The sequence below is a fragment of the Lemur catta genome, chromosome 25 (assembly GCF_020740605.2).
Source record: "Lemur catta isolate mLemCat1 chromosome 25, mLemCat1.pri, whole genome shotgun sequence".
Lineage (NCBI taxonomy): Eukaryota > Metazoa > Chordata > Mammalia > Primates > Lemuridae > Lemur > Lemur catta.
This window is the reverse complement of record NC_059152.1, coordinates 7,158,912-7,179,212: the sequence shown is the minus strand read 5'-3', so window position 1 is coordinate 7,179,212 and position 20,301 is coordinate 7,158,912. Positions and strand designations below refer to the sequence as shown.

The 20,301-nt window shown below is 45.5% G+C and overlaps 1 protein-coding gene across 3 annotated transcripts in view; it reads left to right on the top strand.

Annotated features, from left to right (window-relative positions):
* The window catches only part of SIPA1L2 (signal induced proliferation associated 1 like 2), a 200,933-nt gene extending 182,883 nt beyond the window's left edge, over positions 1–18,050 (top strand). For 2 of the 3 annotated variants that reach the window (XM_045537006.1, XM_045537007.1), the window contains exons 19-22: positions 526–657; positions 12,774–12,897; positions 13,838–13,919; positions 16,763–18,050. In XM_045537006.1, the coding sequence (XP_045392962.1) occupies positions 526–657; positions 12,774–12,897; positions 13,838–13,919; positions 16,763–16,909 (485 nt within the window). In that variant the 3' untranslated portion in view covers positions 16,910–18,050. The remainder of the gene's footprint in view (positions 1–525; positions 658–12,773; positions 12,898–13,837; positions 13,920–16,762) is intronic. The other variant, XM_045537008.1, reaches the window with a different exon arrangement.
* The last annotated feature ends 2,251 nt before the right edge of the window (positions 18,051–20,301 follow it).

Here is a 20,301-nt window from a genome sequence, read left to right as displayed (position 1 = left end):
TGGTATTGGAGGCATCTCAGATGTGCAGTGCTCAGCTTAGATAACCGTGTTCCTCAGTAAGCTCTTTAAATCATCAGGATAAAGATTGCTCCAAACCTTTTGTACAGCAGTGTAAAGCCTGCAACACTTTTAAAAAGGGGAAAGTCTCCCCTGAAGAAAACAGGAATTTATCCTGCAGTAGTCAGACCAGAATGTACTCAAAAGAAGCCTTCCCAGGAGAAAACCTTTGTGCGATTACGATACTGTCAAAGGCTTGATTCTCATCTCCCTGCCACACGGTCCTTGCGTCCTGGCTGACCTCCGATTGGTTTAGACTTGGCTGCTTTTTCCAGACTTCCGTTTTTCCAGCTGTATGTGTTTTGGGTAATTGCAGCAGGTTTTCTTTTCTCATTGAGAGCAGAAGTTTCCTTGGCTACTTTGGGAGGGGACGGCAGTGCCCGTGCTCTGACTGACTGACTCTGGGATGGGACGGTGGTGCCCGTGCTCTGACTGACTGACTGACGCTCTGGTTTTGTTTCTGTTTAGATGAGTTCTGGTTCTCCGATGGGTCCTTATCAGATAAGTCCAAGTGCGCAGATCCTGGCCTGATGCCCCTTCCGGACACAGCCACAGGATTAGATTGGTCCCACCTCGTGGACGCTGCGCGGGCTTTTGAAGGTAAAGACTCGCCACCACCAGGCGTCATCCCTTACCCCGGGGGGTCTTTCCTGCAGGGCCTGTGCAGCATTTTAGGGAAGGTGTCTCTGTCTTAGATGGCCCAGTTCCAGTTTTGGGTGGCCTGCCATTGTTGTACGATGGAAACAAGCCGGAAAGGGCCTGGGCTATGACTGTGGATGCTTCCCAAGGGAAACCATGGCGTTTAGTAAGATGAGCACCAGGCAGGGACCCAGAACCTGAATTCTAGTTCAGGCAACAGCTGTGACCTGGGTGGGACTAGCCATTTGTCCCCTTTGATCTCTATTTTCCTATCTGAAAAGTAGAGGTGATCTTATAGGATACACGTTGTGTCTTCCCTGGCAGCGTAGGGGGAGGCCCTTCTGGAGGTCAGAGCTTGCTGGACTTGGCCAGACGAGCACGGGGTGGGGGCCTAGAGACTTGGCACGAACACAGACTCTGGCGTGATTGCTGGACCCTCACAGCCTGTCCACCCGTCTGGGCCTCAGTTTCCTTCTCTATAAATGTAGACGGGTTTAGAGAAGCCAGTCTCTAAGGTCCCTTCCAGCTATCACACTGTGTTCTGTCACGTTTGTTGTTGTGACTACTAGAAGGTTGAAGCTCCCCTTAGGGGACACTTTTTTTTCCAACTTGCTGTTAAAGGTAGACGCTTGCTTCCTGGCATCCTCAGGACCTCACAGGTCATCCCAGTGTAAACCACTGGCCCCCAGGATCATGACTTTGACCTTTTGCCTTCTGCTGCTACATTCGTTCAGTGTGTTTCATGATGGCAGGTCCTGCCCCTGGGTACCTGGCAGCTAGAACTTACAAAAGAGGCAGGGTTATTTTAGCACGGGCTGTTTTATCACCTGCCCTCTCTGAGACTCTCCTTGTGTAACTGAGTCACAACATGCTGGTGGCACTCAAGTGCACTGCAGCCCCTCAGGCCTGGGGCCTCTTCTCTCTCACTCCCCCTCCTATTCTCCTCAGTCTCTGCCAGCTCAGCCCCCAGCACCTGTGACATCAGGCCTCAGGAAGCAAAATCCGGTTCTTTTCCCAGTCGGGCAGGTGCGTTTTGAAGTCAGGCCGTGGAAGAGCAAGGTCTGCTGCTTTCATGCCCCTTCCCTCGGTTAGAGAAGCCTGCCTGTGGCTTTGCTCTAACCAGCTGGTGTCAGTGCGCCTGGTCCTGAGCATCTGTGGGGAGGAGTTGGAGTCACCCTCAAGTTAATTCAGACACCAGGGAAGGAGGTGAAAGGAAACCTGTAAAAGGAAGAAACATCTGCAACATGAATGTGTTCCCTTGTTAGAAGGAGCAAGACTGCTCTTGGGTTCCCTGCTTCACAGAGCACTCACTCCTTACAGAAATTTCCGAATGCCCCTGTCTGCTGGTGGTGAGGCCCTCATTCTCTCGTGTTAGCAGAAATTAGTTAAACATTGTGGAAGCCCCAGGCCTGTGGCTCAGTGGTTTCCTGGGCTCTCCGTGCTTCTAGCACTGGCATAGACGTGGCCCAGCACTGGAGCATAGGAACACTGCCTTCATCTCTGTCCAAAAGCAACCCCAGCAGCAGATAACAGCATTTTCTCTGGCATGTTCTTTACACACTACATTGTGTCACTGTGACCAGATCTTACTGCCCCTAGGAGCGTGGGAGAGCGTCCGTTCCGTCCTCTGTGTACCCCTGCTGTGTAAATACCTGCAGAGCACTCACCACACTGCGTTCTGCTTCATTCACGTGTCTGTCCCTTCGTATTAGGTGATGAGTTTCTCAGGGGAAGGCTGCTTATTTTGTCAAGCACAGAGCAAGATAACCAAATGAGAAGAGCTAGTACCAAGAAGTAAATAGGTATTAAATACACAGGGTTCCATGCAGCCTAAAGCTATCCCAACTCATAGCGTAATTTTGTACCTCTGAGATCCTTTCACATTTTATACTCATCTTTCAGATTTAAAATAATATTTTATCACCTTATCTCTATATCCACCCTCATTTGTATCTTTGATTGGTTCCTTTCTACCCCTTTCAGATCATCCTTCAGAATAAAATCACTGCTATAAAATGGGTTTTTTCAGAGAGGTAGAGGAAGTGAAATGATGTGTGCAGTAGTTACTGACTGATTCATCAGTCCAGGCATCTGAGTCGTCATCGCAGCTCCTCCGCTGGGCTTTGGGCCTTCACACAGGTCACTTCACTACTTTGACGTATACAGTTTGTGTGAACACTGTTCCAAGTCCTTCACAAATTTTAATTCACTGAATGTTCAACAATAATTCTCCGGGACACGTGCTTCAGTCTTCTCATCTGTAAAATGAAGAACTTTGCCCAAAGAACCTGTAAGGCTTCTTCTAGTCCTAAATGTCCAGTTCTATGGTTCTGTTCCTGAGGGAGTATTCCTCAGCTGAAGTAAGAGTGTAGGTTGTAGTTGGCACAAAAGGGAGAAAGTGTGACATGGAGATTCCCTTTAGCCAGGACGTCCAGGTGTATTCATGCCCAAATGAAACAGAGGAGAATGGGATTCTATTTGCCGGAGGAGGAGACTATCTGACCTTTAACATTCACAGAAAAAATAATATGGAAAGAGTTAATGCCGTATTTAAAAATTTCAGTAGTTTTTGATGCTGCTGCGTGGGGCGGCGTCCCATGGTGAAACAGTACTCAGCTTATGAAAATTCAGGTGAGAATTTGCAACTCCGTTGGCTAATCAGATTCTCTTGTATCAGTGTCACTTCAGTTTATGTTCCAGCATCCTGCTGCACTCTGATAGGAGTTGTGTGGTGGTGACAGGGTATGATGATAGGGTCATCTTAGCACTTTAAAGAGAAATGTCTTCTCCCAGATAGTCCAGTTGCCCTGCTCATGACTTTGTGTTTTTGTACCCGTTTTCAAAGCCATTTCTGAGCTAGAGTAAACATTATGAAGAAAAGATAGTTCTAAAAATGTCCATGTGCTTGTTTATGTCATTGTTACAAACCAATAAAGGCAGTTCAAAATAGCTTACAGAGTTCAGACTGCTCTGGACTAATCCTGCACCCATACTTTGACATAGGCAGTCAGCACTTCTGAAAACAGGCTTTTGAAAATGGAATCTATCTGCCTGTTGGATTGAAATCCCATGACCCCTATAAAATCCAATAGTGTAATTGATCCCTTGCAGACTTCCCTGCCCCCCATTGATCGACCTCGCTTATGCTGCACGTTTCAGCATATATGTTCACCTTGGTTTAAGAGCTAAAATTGACATTGGGCACATGAGTTTAAGAATTTAGATTTTACTATACCATTTGAGAATAGAGCAGAGGCACCAAATTATAATCTGCCCAATCATGGCTGCTTAAGTAGGTTTAAATTCTATTAGTACAAAGAACGTAAGGTAGACAGTATGGTTGTGGGTGAGAGACGCCAGGTGTTCTGTTGCACAAACACTCAGTACGTTCCCTCCAAAGAGGAGTAGTGTTTCTAGACCACATTGCTGACCATTGCTGACCGCAAGGCAATGAAAATAGAATTAAATAAGAAAAATAGAAAGCAAAACACCAACTCTAACCATTTGGAACATTTTAAATATGACTCTAATAATAATTGTGCTGGCAAGAATTAAGGAATATAACAGGAACAATTTTTTTAAATGAGTGATGTTGAAAAATATGCTATTTATTAAATCTGGACTACCACCAGAAAAGAGAATAGTTCTTAAAGGAAAATGTTTGAGAAACATTTATTTCAATGGAAAAAGTAAAAATTAACTAAGTATACTTTAAAAAGATTCCACAAAAACTGTGAAAGGAAAACATGAAAGAAAAGAAATGAAAAAAGTTTAAAAAAAAACAACTGGCAAATGAAATTTCACTGCAATTTATAAATAAAATCAGTACAGTTTTTCTTTGAATATTGATAAACCAATAGCAAATTTGATCCAAAAAATGAAAAGTACAAATGAACCAAATAAGAACGAGGTTAAGTTAACATAAGAGGAAGACAGTGGGACTTAAGAGAACTGTCAGGCTCCCTGCAGAGGGCATTGGGCTCTGCCTTACGCTCAAACCCCAGACCAGCTGCAGTGACTAGTTATTACTTCCAGGTTAGGAAGCCTCTTCCTGGCCTGGGTTATGGAGACCTCATGGTCATTTAGGGTCTTGCAGTCCCCTCAGTGATGCAAACCAGGCCCACCTGAGCCATAAAATCTAGTCAAGACAAGGCTCTGCCCTTACTCAAGAACTTGGTTCCCTGTAAAACCAAGTATGCAAATGTACAGTACTAGGAATTAACTGTGGAGGCTGAAGGAGACCTGTCAAATCACAGTCTATGAGATGCAAGCTCACAATACCCTCCTCAGCTCACTGCAGCACATACCCCCTTGTGCTTGGCTGACCACAGTTATGGGGCTTTTAATTCACACCACAGTCATTTTTCTGTTTTTATGCTAATGTTATGAGATGATGCACTTGATCACTTAATGTTTTGCAACTCTTTTCGGGCTTCCTGGCTGATTTATTCTGCACAAAATACTGGTGCACCAGCCTAACCTCCACCCCCAGCCTCGTGTGGATCTCAGCCCCTCTGCTTTTTCTCATTGCATGTTCTCTGGGTGACATTTTAAGGAGAGAGAGAGAGAGAGAGAAAGAGATTTTAAAAATTCCTGAGCAATGTCAAGCAGCTATATAGGAATAAATCTGGTGAATAAAGTTATTAAGTTATTTCTTGCAAGAAAATGGGGGAAGCATAAGAAATAGTCAAAAAGGCCAAAGTGTCGAGGGCCTTCAAAAAGTCATCCAAGAATATCCCAAAATCCCAAATATTACCTGAAGCAAATAAGTTTACAGTTAATTGTTTTTCATAATTTCAAAGAATAATTCTGCCATTGTGTACACTTTTCTTGAAATTCAGAAGTAGCCTTCTTGCATGTTATGATTCTTTTCTGATACACACAGAAAAAAATAATCACAAGACAATCTCAGTCTTTAATATTGGCGTGAGAAAGCTTAGATGAAATTCAGTAGTAAATTGAAAAGATTATTACTGGCAAGAGTTTAGCTGGTTTAATAAAATGAATACTTTATAATAAATTATAGTCGGTGAAGGAATTAAAAGTTATATCAATTTCAAAAAAATATATCTAATAGAATTAAGACCTATTTCTACTAAAATTTGAGATTTGCGAGATACCTCCTAAGCCTAATATGTCTTTATTCCAAATAGTTACATACTATTTAATAGAAACATGTTTATAAGCAGATCCCTTAAGTCCAGAAACTAAACAGGTTTTCTCTTTATGACTATGCCCTTTAATTTTGTAGTGCAATTGTTGACATTTAAACAAGTAATGCAATGAAAAAGTAAATGTTGAAGGTAAATATATATATATATATATATATATATATATATATATAGAAAGAGAGAGAGAAGAATGGTTCTATATGTAGAAAATATGAAAGGTCAAAAAATTATTAGAGATTATAAAATAAAGTAACTAGATTAAGATATTTTAAAATATATTTTTATATTTTTTAAGCACCATTTCAAAGTGTTGTTTATTTTTTCAGTTATCTGTTTCTATATAACAAACCACACCATAATTTATGGCTAAAAAACAACAATGGCTTTATTATTTCTCATGATTCTCTGTGTTGGCTAGACTTAGCTGGGTGGTTCTTCTGCTCCATATGATATTACCTAGAGTCACTCATGCAGCTGTATACAGCTGGAGCTCAGCTGAGGTTGGAGCATTAAGGTGACTTCACTCACCTTATGTATGTGTCTGAAGTGGCTGAAGTCTAGCTGGACCCCTGTCTCCAGCAGGGTAATTATACTTCTTCACACTGGGCTTAAGGACTCAGAACAGCAAAAGCAGAAGCTCCGTGATCTCTTAGGGCCTGGTCTTGGAAGTCCCAGAACATTATATTCACCACAATATATTTAGGTCACAGCAAGTCACAAGGCCATCCAGATTCTAGCGATGGGGACATGGACTCCACCTCCTGATTGGGAGGGTTGGCGTGTGCATGCAGGGTGGCCGTGGTTGTTGGCAACTGTCTTTGCAGACAGCCTTCCACTGTAACAGGTGTAAGATGCATTAGATATAGCAGCAAGATCAAATTATTTATTCTTTGGGGATTAATCCATCATCAGAATGATGATACAGAATTCCAAGAAACACTTCAATAACTAAAGAATCTTAATATAAGTAAGGATTGGAATGGATAGAGAGCATTTGTAGAGTTAGTGCAATTTTAAATCAGATGTCTACCAGATATGTTAACGAAGTTAATCATATCCATTTGGAAAATAGGTAAACAATTTTAAACCAAAAAATCTATTATAAATTAATAATAAGTAAAACAGCATAATAATGATTCAAAAATGACAATAAGAACTTTTGAAGAAAAATAAAGAGCTCAGACAGAAAATCTGAATGTATTTAAGAATTGGGAAAGGAATTTGTGTATTACATTTGGATTTAGGTATTAAAAAAGTCAATTTTAGAAAAAGTTAAAGGAAGATTACCATTTGGAAGCAAGGTTATGCTTTAATTATGGAGTAGTGAAAGAACATGCAAAATGTAATATGGCCCGATAAAAGTATTTAAATATTTAGACCTTTTATGAACCTGAAAGAGAACATTAAAATGAAACGGGAAATACTGGACTATAGGAAAAGATTTTTAATAAATGTGATAGGTAAAACCAGGATGTCTAAAGTACATAAAGGAACTTACCCAGCAAAAACCAGCAAATCCACAGTAAACAAATGGTCAAGGCGTTTGGATACACAGTCCACAAAAGAAAAACACACAATAAGTAGGTGGAAAATGTTCACCCACGCGTATGAATTCAAAGGATAATGAGCTACCAGCTCATACCTTTTGAATATGAAGAATGATGCAAAGGCTCTGGGAAGCTATGAAGAATACTCACAGCTGGTATCATAAAGATTATAAAGTGATCCATCTTTTTGTTCAAGCAATATGACAATTTGCTATATGTAGTTTGCGCCAGAAAACTCTACCTACCGTTTGACTAGAAATCTAATTCCTGAGAATTTACAGACCGGAAATTATTCAAAAAAATTAAAACGTTTCCAATAGAGAAATATTATGCAGCATTATTAAAAATTAATTAAGGAGTCACTAGATAGGTAACCAGTGTCTACTCAAAAAACTAAATGTCAGAAAATCCACAGTCCTTCCTAGGTCCAGGAGGGCGAAGGCATTATAACTTGGGTGCCACGTGCCCCTGCTGGCAGCCCAGGCCTCCTCACTCCCCCGTGCTTGGAAGGTCTGACTGAGTCACATTATGTACTTTGTTATAATGTATGCAGTTATTTTGTTTGGTGGGAGACAAGATGTGCCCTTTGCACATCAGAATTGCTGAGTGAAGTTGACGATCTATCTAGTACAATGCGATCATCACTTTGCAGCCCTGCAGTGCTTATCATATCCTTTGTTATGTAGAATACTGTCAGGTTTAGGGGCATCTGATAAATACATATAACAGCTTTCATCCCCCTCACACATGGTAATGGGAACAAACCCAACTAGAAACTGCCTGTTAGTCAAACAGTGAAGCAGAAAAGGGAGGTGTAAAATCTCTTCAAAAGTTAAAGGTTTTAAAGTATATTAGTTCTCATTAATTAAAATATCAGGAGGCAATCGGTGTATTCTTGAACATTTGTTGAAGAGATGATATTAAGTGAAAACAAGCATCAAAGGAAAAATGACCAACTTGGTGATCTTGGACTCTGGATTCAATGTCTTCACCCCGAGAAGGCCTGTCCTCCCCTCTAGATTTCCACCCTGTCCCCATTGGTGATGACGATCATCTTCCCATAGCTGTTTGGGTGCTCGGATGTGTGTCTGCCCTGTGTGTGAGACACTTGCCTAGTTAACAGCGCATACCAGGCACCACTATGGAAATGAAATGTTCCACAAAAGCGTATTTTCCAAAAAAACCCAGAAATCTGTATTTTTCATTCATTATGTTCCATCTGCCGTTGGTTTCCTAAACAGAGCATAATCATCAGTTTTTAATGATAATTTTTTCAGTTCTGAAGCTTAATCTTAAAGTTGCTAAGGTTAAGATTATTGATATTTGACAACTATGTGTGTGTGTGTGTGTGTGTGTGTGCGCGCGCGCGCGCGCATAAACAAAATGTGACACACTGGTGACTCCTAATGGTAACATAATTAGTGGGGAAGAAAGAAATCTTTGCCTATTACATAGATGAAAAATGCGAAGTCAAGTTTAGCATAGTAAATTGGCTTAAATTATCTCAAAAATAAATTTAAAATGTTTCAGGCAACACCAATAGTTGTGTTTTAAGTAAAGAATAATGTCAAAGCTTTTTCTTGTTAATTACTCAAAGGCTGATTCTAGACCATTGTCTTTCTGCAGGTATTGATGAGCTGCCAGAGGCCTAAACCAAAGTATTTTATGTTGAAATTAGTACCGTGTAGCCTTTTTTTTTTTTCCTTGCAGTTGGTTGAGTCCATTTCTGCAATCCAGTAAGCACCAGTGTCAGAATCAAAACCTTTCATTTTCTGCATGTAGCTACAAAGCCCCACCTGTCTTTAGTTTGTAGTTCTAACAAAGACATATTGGAACAGCTTTGTTTGTGGAAGTAGGTTTAGTATAATCTAGCCTCATACTTGTGTGTCCCGTATGACAAGTATCTGACGCATGCACTGTTGTCCTGTTCCTCACCCTTGGCAGACGTAATGGGTTGATCAGACTTGGCCTTATGTTCTTAGTGCTGCAGGCAACCTGGGGGGCGGGGGGGTAATGGGAGTTATTTGGAATCAACTGTTTTGCCATCTCAGTCCTAGATTGATATGGAATAGTCTGTTGACTGTCCATCTTCTTGTTTAGGGCTAAATGCACTAAAATAAGAAACTGACATGAAAATGTGGTTTTATAAAAGATTATTTAAAGGGGCCAGTTGTGGTGGCTCATGCCTGTAATCCCAGCACTTTGGGAGACTGAGGCAGGAGGTTCACTAGAGGACAGGAGTTCAAGACCAGCCTGAGCAACATAGTAAGACCCCCATCTCTACGAAAAAAAAAAAAAAAAGTCAGGCATGGTGGTGCACGCCTGTAGTCCCAGCTACTCACAGTGCCGAGGCAGGAGGACCCCTTGAGCCCAGGACCTGGAGGATGCGATGCAGTGAGCTATGATCACACCACTGCACTTCAGCCTGGGCGACAGAGCAAGACCCTGTCTCTTAAAAGAAATTAAATAGAGATTATTTAAAGGGGTGGATTGTTTCACGAGTCAGCCATGTCCAGTGACCTACCTTAGCCAGGTGTGCTTGCACAGGAAAGAACAGAAGGGAGAAACCCGAGGAGGCTGCTCGTGTGGCGTGTGGGTGGCTGGATCTGTGCTGACCGTGTGTGTGAAGTTCATACTCCTGTGCCGCCTTTTCCGACGGCTTTGTTTGTGCCGTTGGTTCCATGTTGTTAATCACTTGATTACTGTATACTTATCATCACAGAAACAAGCTGGAGAGGCATAAAGCCTCCACTGGAAACCGTCAGTAAGATGAGCTATTTTGTAAAGTAGTTTAGCGTCTGTACTTAATCAAGTAGCATTCTGTTTGCATTTCAACCTCCCAAGCTTTTCAGATCCAAAGCGAAATCCTCTGTGTGAAGTCACATTGCTGGCAAAACTGTTTTTGGCTTCTTGCCTCCTGACCAGTAGGACCTTGTTTCTCCCCGAGGAATATCTGAATGGCTGCCCACAGCAGACTCTCTTGCTGTCAGACATGTGGGTATTTTATCAATTAAGGTAAAAATAGATGAAGCGCACGCCAGGATGCCTCCACCGGCATTTAGATGTGACCATCAAACCCAAATACACTGCGAAAGATAGAAATATAACTGAGTTATCACTGGGTTGCATAAAGAGGATGAGTCGAAGAAATTCTTTTAACAACAGATGAGAAAAGTAGACTGTCCGTTTTCTTTTGACCTTCCTTTTTACCCAGTAGTTAAATTCACTGTGGAAAAAAGTTACATCTCCTGTTGATTTTTTTTTTTTTAAGTGTCATGTGTTCCCTTACTTGGGGCCCTCGCAGAACGGGGTTATGTTGGACACTGCAGGAGCCCAACCTCCCCACTCAGCCCCTAGAGCAGCTGAGCCCCAGCCAGGACCATCCCCTGCGTTTCTTCCCCACCTCTGCCGTGCACATTGCATCGTGTGCACAGGTGGGCAATGCCCACATTACGCTGTTTATCTTCATTACGTGGCAGAGTATTTCATCATATGCAAACCCCTACTATTCAGTGCCAAATTGGTAACGTGATTGTGTCTCAGGAATGTATAGGTACAGAATGTTTATCATCTTGTAGAGGACTTGACACGTGGAGAGTTACAGAAAGGTTAGTTGAAGGTGATCTGCGTGCCTGGGAAGGGACACATGGCTTCTCCACATGGCTGGAGAATGCCCTGTGCGATGGGTCGCTTGGTGGACTCAGTGTGACATCCAGGAGGGCCCAGGCCCCCTTCAGCACCGTACCCGTGGCTTACGCCCGGGCTTTCTCTCCTGCGCTCCTGGCAGCGTCGCCATGGCCATCCTTTTTAATTAACTGGAAGCGTATGGCCCTCCATAAACCAAACAAGCAGGTAGCCTCATTAGCAGGCTCATCCAGCAGCTGGGGGGGAGACAGAGTGGGATAAATTAAGAGCAGAGCACTCCTGACACGGCCCCAAGTGTGGTCTCCCCACCATGACTCCATTTGCATGAAAAGGACTGCCACAGCACTGACACGCCTCCCTGTCCCTCCGATTCCAGCTGTGCGTGCGTGCGTGTGCTCAGAACCGAAGGAGAGACACCAGATGATGGGGGACGTGGATCACTGCATAGATTGCTTGGTCCCCACTTCCACGTGGTTCAAAAACAGGACTTTTTCTGCATGCCAGCCAGTCAGCATTTCTGGACCACTATTCTCGGTTAATGCTAAGCCCCTAGAGCTTGGGCCAGTCTCGTACCCATTCTGAAGACCACTCTGTTTGCTTTCCTGCCCAGCTCTTGAAACATGAAGTGCTACGTTCCTAGTGCTAAACAGAATAAGATAAGGCATTGTAGGCATGCTGATCATGGGTACTACTGCTGTAAAAACTGCCCCTCAGATCTTTTGTTAAGGGTTTCTAGTGAGATTACTCTTAGCTAATCTCTCTCACCGCTGCTTTCTTTATGTTCATGGAGTGAGTCATTTAAGGAAACCCAAAATTGTGGTGTGTGCTCGTGGTTGGATCTGTGTGTATGTGGCATGCCACTTATCTCTTGTACATTACAGGCCCGCTTCCAACCAGGACAGTTAAAACATGAAATGTGTCACCTCACCACACTGGTGTTACATCATCCTGACTCTAGAGGACTTCCTCTGGTTTCTGTCACACACACGCGCACACGCACACTCACTGTTTCACGTGGCCCCATTACATGGGCCTTATGTGGGCTCCGGAAATTCTCAAGTACAGAGAGATACTCCCGTTCATGGGAAAATTCTAAATCTTATTTCAGGTCTTGACTCAGATGAAGAACTTGGGCTGCTCTGTCACCACTCGTCCTATCTAGGTGATTGTCTGGGGCTGGTCGGTGGCTCCTCATACCCTGTAACCTTTTCTGTATCTTTCATGTGTCTGCACGTCTGCATGGGTAGTCACGCCCTGGGGGCTGGGGGTGCTCAGGGGGACATGTGCCCTGCTGTTCTGTCCCAAGAATGTTCTCCTGGTTTGGGGACAGCTTGCGGAGAGGTCCCTGTCCTTGGTTCTGTTCATCAGCCGAGTCATCATGCAAATGTTGTTCATGCATAACCAGCAGCTTTGGCATTTCTTGGGATGTGGAAAGAAGAAAGCGGATTGGCTCTAGCAAATCTAGTATCTGCTAACTGTCCCCGTGGCTGTGACATGTGTATGCCATGCAGCCCAGTGGGACAGCCAATCTCCATGCTTTCTCCTTGTCAGCAGCTTGCCTGAGTTTGTTTTTCTTTGTTTTGTTTCAAAACAGAGCAGTGACTGATTTGGGGGGCGGGGAGATTGTGTTTAGCTACCACATTAATTTCCACAAAGAAACATTGCCTTGTGGCTGTCACTAACCCCTGTTTCTGTGTGTCTCTCCCCTCCCCAGACCAGAGGGTGGCATCCTTCTGCACCCTGACAGATATGCAACATGGGCAAGACTTGGAGGGGGCCCAGGAACTGCCCCTGTGTGTAGATCCAGGCAGTGGCAAAGAGTTCATGGACACGACTGGGTATGTGAGCCCCTGTGGACCCCTCCCTCCTGCTCTCCTAGGCCAGCGATTAGCAGAGATTCAGCTCAGCCCCAGCCAGGCAGGGAGACCATGTTCTACCGCACCTTCCCCCAGGCCTGAGGAATCCAGAGAAGGGGCTGAGGGGGCCTGACTCAGCCTCCTGCCTTGCTCGGGGGACAGCGCTTGGCTGCATGACCGTTCTGCCCGTGGGCAGGTCCTACCCGCCAAGACCCATGACCCCACACCCACGGTGGCGAGCCTCACTGGCCCAGAGAGCGAGTGGGAGCCTCAGGGTCAGTGTCTGTTGCCTGGTTACTGCTCCAGGCACCGGGCAGGAGTGCCGGTCAGCCTCCACCTGCCGGGCCACACAGGCTGGCCTGCCAAGGGTATAGCACCTCCCAGAGCCTGGTCCTTGGTCTGGCCTCACGTCCCCCCCCTGAAGTGGGTCAGAACTTGCCATCCTGTTGCCCTGTATTCATCCTCCCTGCAGTGTGTGTTCTTTACCAGTGTCCTTGTTCCTGATTCCAGCTTCCGTATGAAGCGAGTCACTGTTAACGTGCACGTTCACCTTCATAAAGAGCTTCATATTATGTTTATGATACAGAAAGGCAAATTGGGGAAACTGAATCTACATCTGGTTCCCAGGGATTCATTCTGGTCTACCCTGTGTCGGTTGGCCAAACTAATTTAAATAATCTATCTTGTTTTCTTACCAACCTGTATATCTGTAGAGGTTCTGAATCCCTTTTTAAATCAGTAGCATCCCAAGATGGGTTTTCCACCAAAGCAGCAATACGGGCACTTTCCCAGTCTAACATAATTTATCACCTTGCTGGGCTCTAAGCACATGAAACAGTTATTTAAGCTTAACAACAAAAATCCTGGATGAAATGTCACGACTTCCCTCTTGAGTCTTTCTGATTCTGTCCTTCTTGGCTAGAGAGCGTTCTCCATCCACACTCACTGGCAAAGTCAACCAGCTGGAATTAATTCTCCGGCAACTCCAGACCGACCTTCGGAAGGTAAGAGCACAGTCAGAACTCTTTCTCTTACACAGTCAACCCCTTTTAACTATTACAAATAGGTTGAAGAGACTCGGGAAAGAAAGCTGCCCTAAGCCAAAACCAACGGTAAACAGTAGCAGAGACTCCTGAGGCCTGATTGCATTTTCTGACCTGCAGCTGAGACAGTTTGTTTTGGGGGATGCAGGGGACCTGGTGGATGTGATTCAGCAAGGACAAGCCCTCTGTGCAGACCAGCCAGCAGTTGTACCACCACTCTGTGAGCTGACCTAAGAGGGGTTGATAACCCTCCTTTATTAAAAGGATTTGCTCAGTAAAATTTAGATTCAGTCAAAAGGCTGCACTCAAAGATCCAGAAGGCCACATGTGGGCCCGAGGCCACAGGTTTGCCAGCCCTGGTTGGTTGTTGCGAGGAATCCCGGTCCCCATGAGCTCTGTCCTCCCCCTGAGTCAGCGTCACAGCCCTCAGAGCTTCTGCTCCACATTGGCCTGCACGCGGCTGGTCCCCTAGAGAAGTTGAACTCCCGCTGAGCGCGGGTCATGCCGTCAGCACTGTGCTGGTTAGCGTTTGGCTGTCCAAGGCGAAACGGAATGGAGTGCGGTGGCCAGAGGGTGATGGGGCGAGGGTGTCACAGGAAGGCTTTTGTCATGGTAGTTCAGTTTTTGAAGAAGGGAGAAATCATAGCTGGTAGAGCGGAGATGACAATGAGGGTGAAGAGCAAGGGAATGAAGTTCTGATCTGGTCACAGGCAAGGAGCTGGCCTTGGGCAGGAGTAGGGACCCCGCGTGTGTGGATGCCAGAGAGAGCAGGGCGTGTGTGCACGTACGTGCATATGTGTGTACATGTGTCCATGCATCCACACACGTGTAGTACCGACAGACATGGGTGGGCGGAGCTCTCTGCTGATTGTTTCTCTTTTTTCCAGCTTGGGTGGTGGGAAGGAGCAGGAGAGTAGAGGGTGTATTGACAGGGTGTATTCGGTAGACTGGCCAGACGGGGCTGAAGGCACATCTGAGTTTGTACCATAAGTTAAAGTGATACCTGTTGGCCGAGTTTTGTGCTTTTCTCCAGCATGGCCGGCCAGCGGTCCCAGTTTCCTAGGATGGAGAAGTTTTCCAAGATACGGAACTTTCAGTGCCAGAACCAGCAAAGCCCCAGGCAAGCTGGGATGGCTGGTCACCTTGTCTGCAGCTGTAAGTGTAGGACAGTTGGAGAGCTGAATTTAACCACTATTATGGTTTAAAAAGGAAATCAAGATAAGGACACAGACAAGGATCCTGGCATGTGATTAAACTGAGCACCCAGAGTCTACACTAGCTGAGGAAAAATAACGTCACTGCTGGGAGTTGCTGTTGATGGACAGTGAAAACAAGAGTAAGATTTGGTGGAGTAGATCATTATTGGAGGAGTAGATGCTGGAGAAATTAGCTTTAAAAGACAAGGGATGGTGGTCAGGAAGTGGGAGCTTGAAACTTTTAGGAAGGGGTGTGGCCATGGCGTGGGGCTTAGGGAGGGCGGGGTTTGTAGGTCACCGAGAGGAGGCGATGGAGAGGCTGCACGCCAGAGTTGGATGGAACATGTAAGTGGATCCGAAATCTTCAACAAAGACGGCAGGAGTGGGCTGGGGAGAGAGGAATGAACCAGGTTCTAATTCCACAAGCGATAGGAAGGGTCTGGGGGTACAGTAGATAATTGCAATGAGGAGGGGTGCGGGCCCATGACCCCGTGGCATGTTTCTCAGTGGAGGTAGAATTGCAGGGGGAGCAGCCATCTGGACTGGCAATGGGGGGTGTTTGCCTGCTGACCTCCACAGCGAGCAAGTGCCATGGGTCACAGTAAGAGGCTGGCAGGTCGTGGAGAACAGGGCAGCAGGGGTGCTCTGAGTCACATTGGAAGTGACGGTCACGGTGGTAGGGAGTGACCAAGGGAAGTCAGGGCCAGGGTGGCCTGCCCTCAGTCCCTGCAGGGAAGTCAGCCGCCAGCTCTCATCCAGGCCGATGGTGAGGCAGGTGGTACTGGGGAGGGTCTGGAAAGGGGATCAGGAAACAGGAGGGAACCTCAAGAGCAGGCCAGACATGTCACAGGTGGGAACATCTAAAAAGGCCACGGTCACCAGCTCCCCCCACTCAGTGCTCTAGCACAGCACTGCAGGTGGTGTCTGGTTGGAGCTGGCAGTCAAGTCAGACCCATTAAAACAATACGGATTGTCATAATCTGACGGCGCCCGCACTCTCCGTTTAGGGCAAGGCCTCCCTGTCGGCACCAGGGAGCTGAAGCTCGTGTCGGACAGTTTCGTTACTGTATGTAGAAAGCTCCAGATGTGATTCTTCTGAAAATGTTGATTATTTTTAACATAATTTTTACTGGCAGACTTTTAAAGGTTCATGGGAATAGAGTGTAGCAGGAGAGCTCCAGATGGGATGAACGGCCCAAGTACTTATTTTATTATAAACATGTGTAACAGCTCTGTTAATACCAGTTGGGTATCGTGAGTAAGTTCTCTTGGAAAGCTCTGTGCATTTGTCAAAGAGTATTACTTTTAACTGCACCGTAGTCTCCCTTTTTTGGATAGCGGGTAATATAAACTGTGCTTAATGCCCTTCCCATATAAAGGCCATCTTGACACCCTTGAGAGCAAAGGGGACTGAAGGGAGAGGCCGCGTGGAGTCGTTCACCCCCTCCCCTTGGTATCAGGCAAGTCACCTCACTGAAGAAAGCAAATCCCCTCTCCCTCAAAAAGTGAATAAGTAAGAATTAGAATAAGGGATTCTTGTGCCCCGGCGTGGGCGGAGTGAACGTAGCACCCAGCGTGCGTGACTCTGCTCGTTTCTGCTCGTGCCAGGAAAAGCAGGACAAGGCGGTGCTCCAGGCAGAGGTGCAGCACCTGAGACAGGACAACATGCGGCTGCAGGAGGAATCCCAGACGGCCACGGCTCAGCTGCGGAAGTTCACAGAGTGGTTTTTCAACACCATCGACAAAAAGTCTTAGCCAGTCCACACCTCGTCAAGGGACCATTGGGAAATGCCTGTTGTCCCTTCAGAGTCGCCAGCGTGGTTTTTCAGTGTGCTTTCAGCCAATCGTAGATGTTTTGCTGTCCCATTCTGTGTAGCACCATCCACCCCAGCGGGCGGGGGCCTCGACTCCTCCTCAGTGGCCACAGCGGAGAGTAGTGCCCACGGGAACACGAATGTCACCCTTGTGTGAGGATGGATGTAGGTCCTGGCGTGAGCGCAGACCATTTTCTTGCAGACTGCTAAGGCGGTGCGTGGCGTGGGCTGACCTCAAGAGGGAGAATCGCTGGGTTTATTTCCTCTGTATCAGGTGACTTGGTAGAGACGTTACAGCAATTTACCATAGTTTGGGCTTTAGTATTGTAAAATAAACATGAAAACAAATAATCAGACATATACTTTAATGTTAAAGGTGCTCTATTTTTTTGGATGTACAGTAGTTTTATTTCCGCAGCCACATTATCATAGCAATAAGAGAGGAGGCATAGTAAGTAGCTGGAGAAGCTCTGTCAGGGGGGAGAAGCACTGATGTGTTTAACACTAGTTCTAATGCAGTTACTTTAGAGACTTATTTATTTGCAGGAACAAATGGTGCCTGAATATTAACAGTGTTTTGACTTAAAAAAAAAAAAGATACATATGCCTTGTAAATGGCTCACTGAGTTGTCAGTAGTCACTTCAACTCTTTAGTTCACTTTTGTATAGTTGCTCTGCTGGAAAAAAAAAAAAAAAAAGGGTAAATCTGCTTACTCATAGAACCCCTGTATGCTGTGAGCCGGCGGAATCACTTGTACGATGCCAGATTTGTTTATCTTTGTACAGAAGCTTTGATGAAGTGTCTTGTATTTAACACCCTTATTTAAGCTTATTTAACCTTAAATTGTTAATTTTATAAAATTTGGTTTGACCTGCACTGCGGTGAGGGAGGGGAGGTAGAAGCAAGCCCAGCAGAGACTGCGCTTGCCCGGAACAGCCCGAGAACGCAGGGTGGGGAGATTCTAACGACTGGATGCTGCTAGTACGAGTTGTTTGTATTGCTTTACCATTTTTAACTGTTATATTTGAGGTGAACATACATTTTGCTTTTTTAATAAATGTTTAAAAGTCCACAAAAGTAACAGTGTTGTCAGGTGAATGTGGATTTTTTTTTTTTAATGGTTTAATCTGTTAACAGTCTGACTGTATGTGAATTTATTTCTGGTCATTTAGGATCTTGATTTGTATTAAATACTGTTTAACTGCCTTCTTGCAGTATCCCAAACTGATTTGCAGTAAAGAGTAACTCATATTTATTGGTAGCCTGCTGTGTGCCAGACACTATTCTCAGAGCTTTTCATCAGCCTCATTTAATCCTAGTGGCGCTTAGTAGTCCCGTTTGCAACTGCATAAGCTATAAGTAATTGGCCCAAGGTTGCCTTTTTGTATAATTACCATCTTATTCAACCAAGAATTTGGTTACAAGAAAATACGATAAAATAGTAAGAATGTGAAAACTAATCAGGATAGAGGTAAACTGTAAATTGAATTCAAAAGTAAGACAGAAGGCACAAAGCACGGACCCCAGTGAGAAGGGAAACACTGGTAAGTACATTGCTCTCGACCTTCTGAGAACAGAAAGCACAGCAAGAGTTTAGAAGAAGCAAAGTGATTCTTGGAATTGCCCTGGAAGGAGTTTCCGGTGTGGGCTTGGCACGAGCGGTGTGCTGGAGAATTCGCTGTCCTGCCGTGGGTGTGCAGCTGGCCTCTAAGGCTTCTCTTGTGGCCACTGTCCGTGAGACACAGGCACACCTCCACAGGGCACCCAGGGAGTAAGGACTTGGATCATCATCCTCACTCTTTCCTTATTACCACCATGTGCCAGGCGCTGTGCTAGGAGCTAAAGATCCAACAGTGATGAGCAAATATCACGGCCCCCGTCTTCACTGGCATCCAGTCGCTGTGGGGAGACAGACACGAGATCACTTCAGAACATGGAAGGTGCAGATAGAGTGCCCGGAGGGGCTGACTTGAGTATCACAAGCACTGACGTCACTGGGACAGTTCCTGGTTGCCGGGTGCTGTTCTGAGCCCGTTATTCTCTGCACAGCACCCTGCGCGGTGGGTGCTGAAACCACTCCCTCCGTGAAGCTGAGACGGTGGTCCCTGGGTAGGTGAGTGGTCCGGGTAGAGAGGACACGGGGTTCTACAGCTCCCAGGCTTAGTGTGTTCTAGAAATCTGTCAGAAGCCAGGAGGTTCAGGGAAGGGCAGGGTGGTAAGGGACGGGCCTTAGGAGCAACGGCCACATCGTGAAGGAACTGGTGGCCACGCTAGAGTTTGGATTTGGTCCCAAGTCAGAAGGAAGCCACTGAAGCAGGAAAGCAGCCTCGTGTGAGCTCTGTTTTAAATGAGTTATTCTGACTCCTAAAGGGGGCTGGATCATACCGATCTTTCGACTTTTTCTGTCTAGCACGTACAGTAGATCTTCAGGCTTTAGGAGCCATACACTATCTCTGCATATTTAAAACTTGTATTAACTACTCTTTAAAGATGGTAAGATCCGTTCTTAGCTCACAAGGCCATACAGAAACAGGCCACCCCCCAGCACGGTTTGCTAACGCCAGGCACAAGCCAAGAGTAGAAGAGGAAGACCAGTCCAGGTGAGCGACGGTGCTGGGGTGGCCTGCAGGGAGGTGGTGACGGGGAGAGTCGTGTGCAGGCCACACGTGACGGTGGAGCCCACAGAGCAGCTGATGGGGTAGGCAGGAGGGAAAGGCTGGATCCAGGCATAAGCCCTGAACTTCAGAGGAATTAATGAACTGCTTGTTCTTCAGACGGTTTTCCATAAATATTTCCCCCCTTTAGTAAAAGCTTAACAAAAGACAGTTGTCCTGGCAAGGGCCTGGAACATGGTTCTTCCGCGTCACTGATCCAGGGCGGACGCCTTTGCTCTAGAGAGCAGCTACCCAGGTGGAGAGGCTGACGCTGTTAAGAGAAAGGAGCGCCACAACCCGGCTGAGTGGAAAACCAGCCCAGCAGCCTGAGCGCACCTGTGGGCAAGACCAGGAAGTATTTTTTGAAAACACAGTTCTCAGTCTCTACTAGCAAAAGAATGAATAATCTCTCCAGTCTGTCTCCAAAGGGCCATGCCAAAAGACAAGGCCAAAATGATTTTGGTCTCTTAAACTTTTTCAAACAGATGTTTCCAGTCAACAATGAAACCGTAGAAAAATCCCCTTCATGCTCCCACAAAACACACAGTTTTGAGCAAGTTGGCATCCTGGGGAACGCTGTTGCAAAATGCACCCCCTTAACTGAACATGTTGGCTTGCCGTGAGGACTTACTGGGTATGAACTAAATATATTGGAATATATCCACTAAAATTGTTATT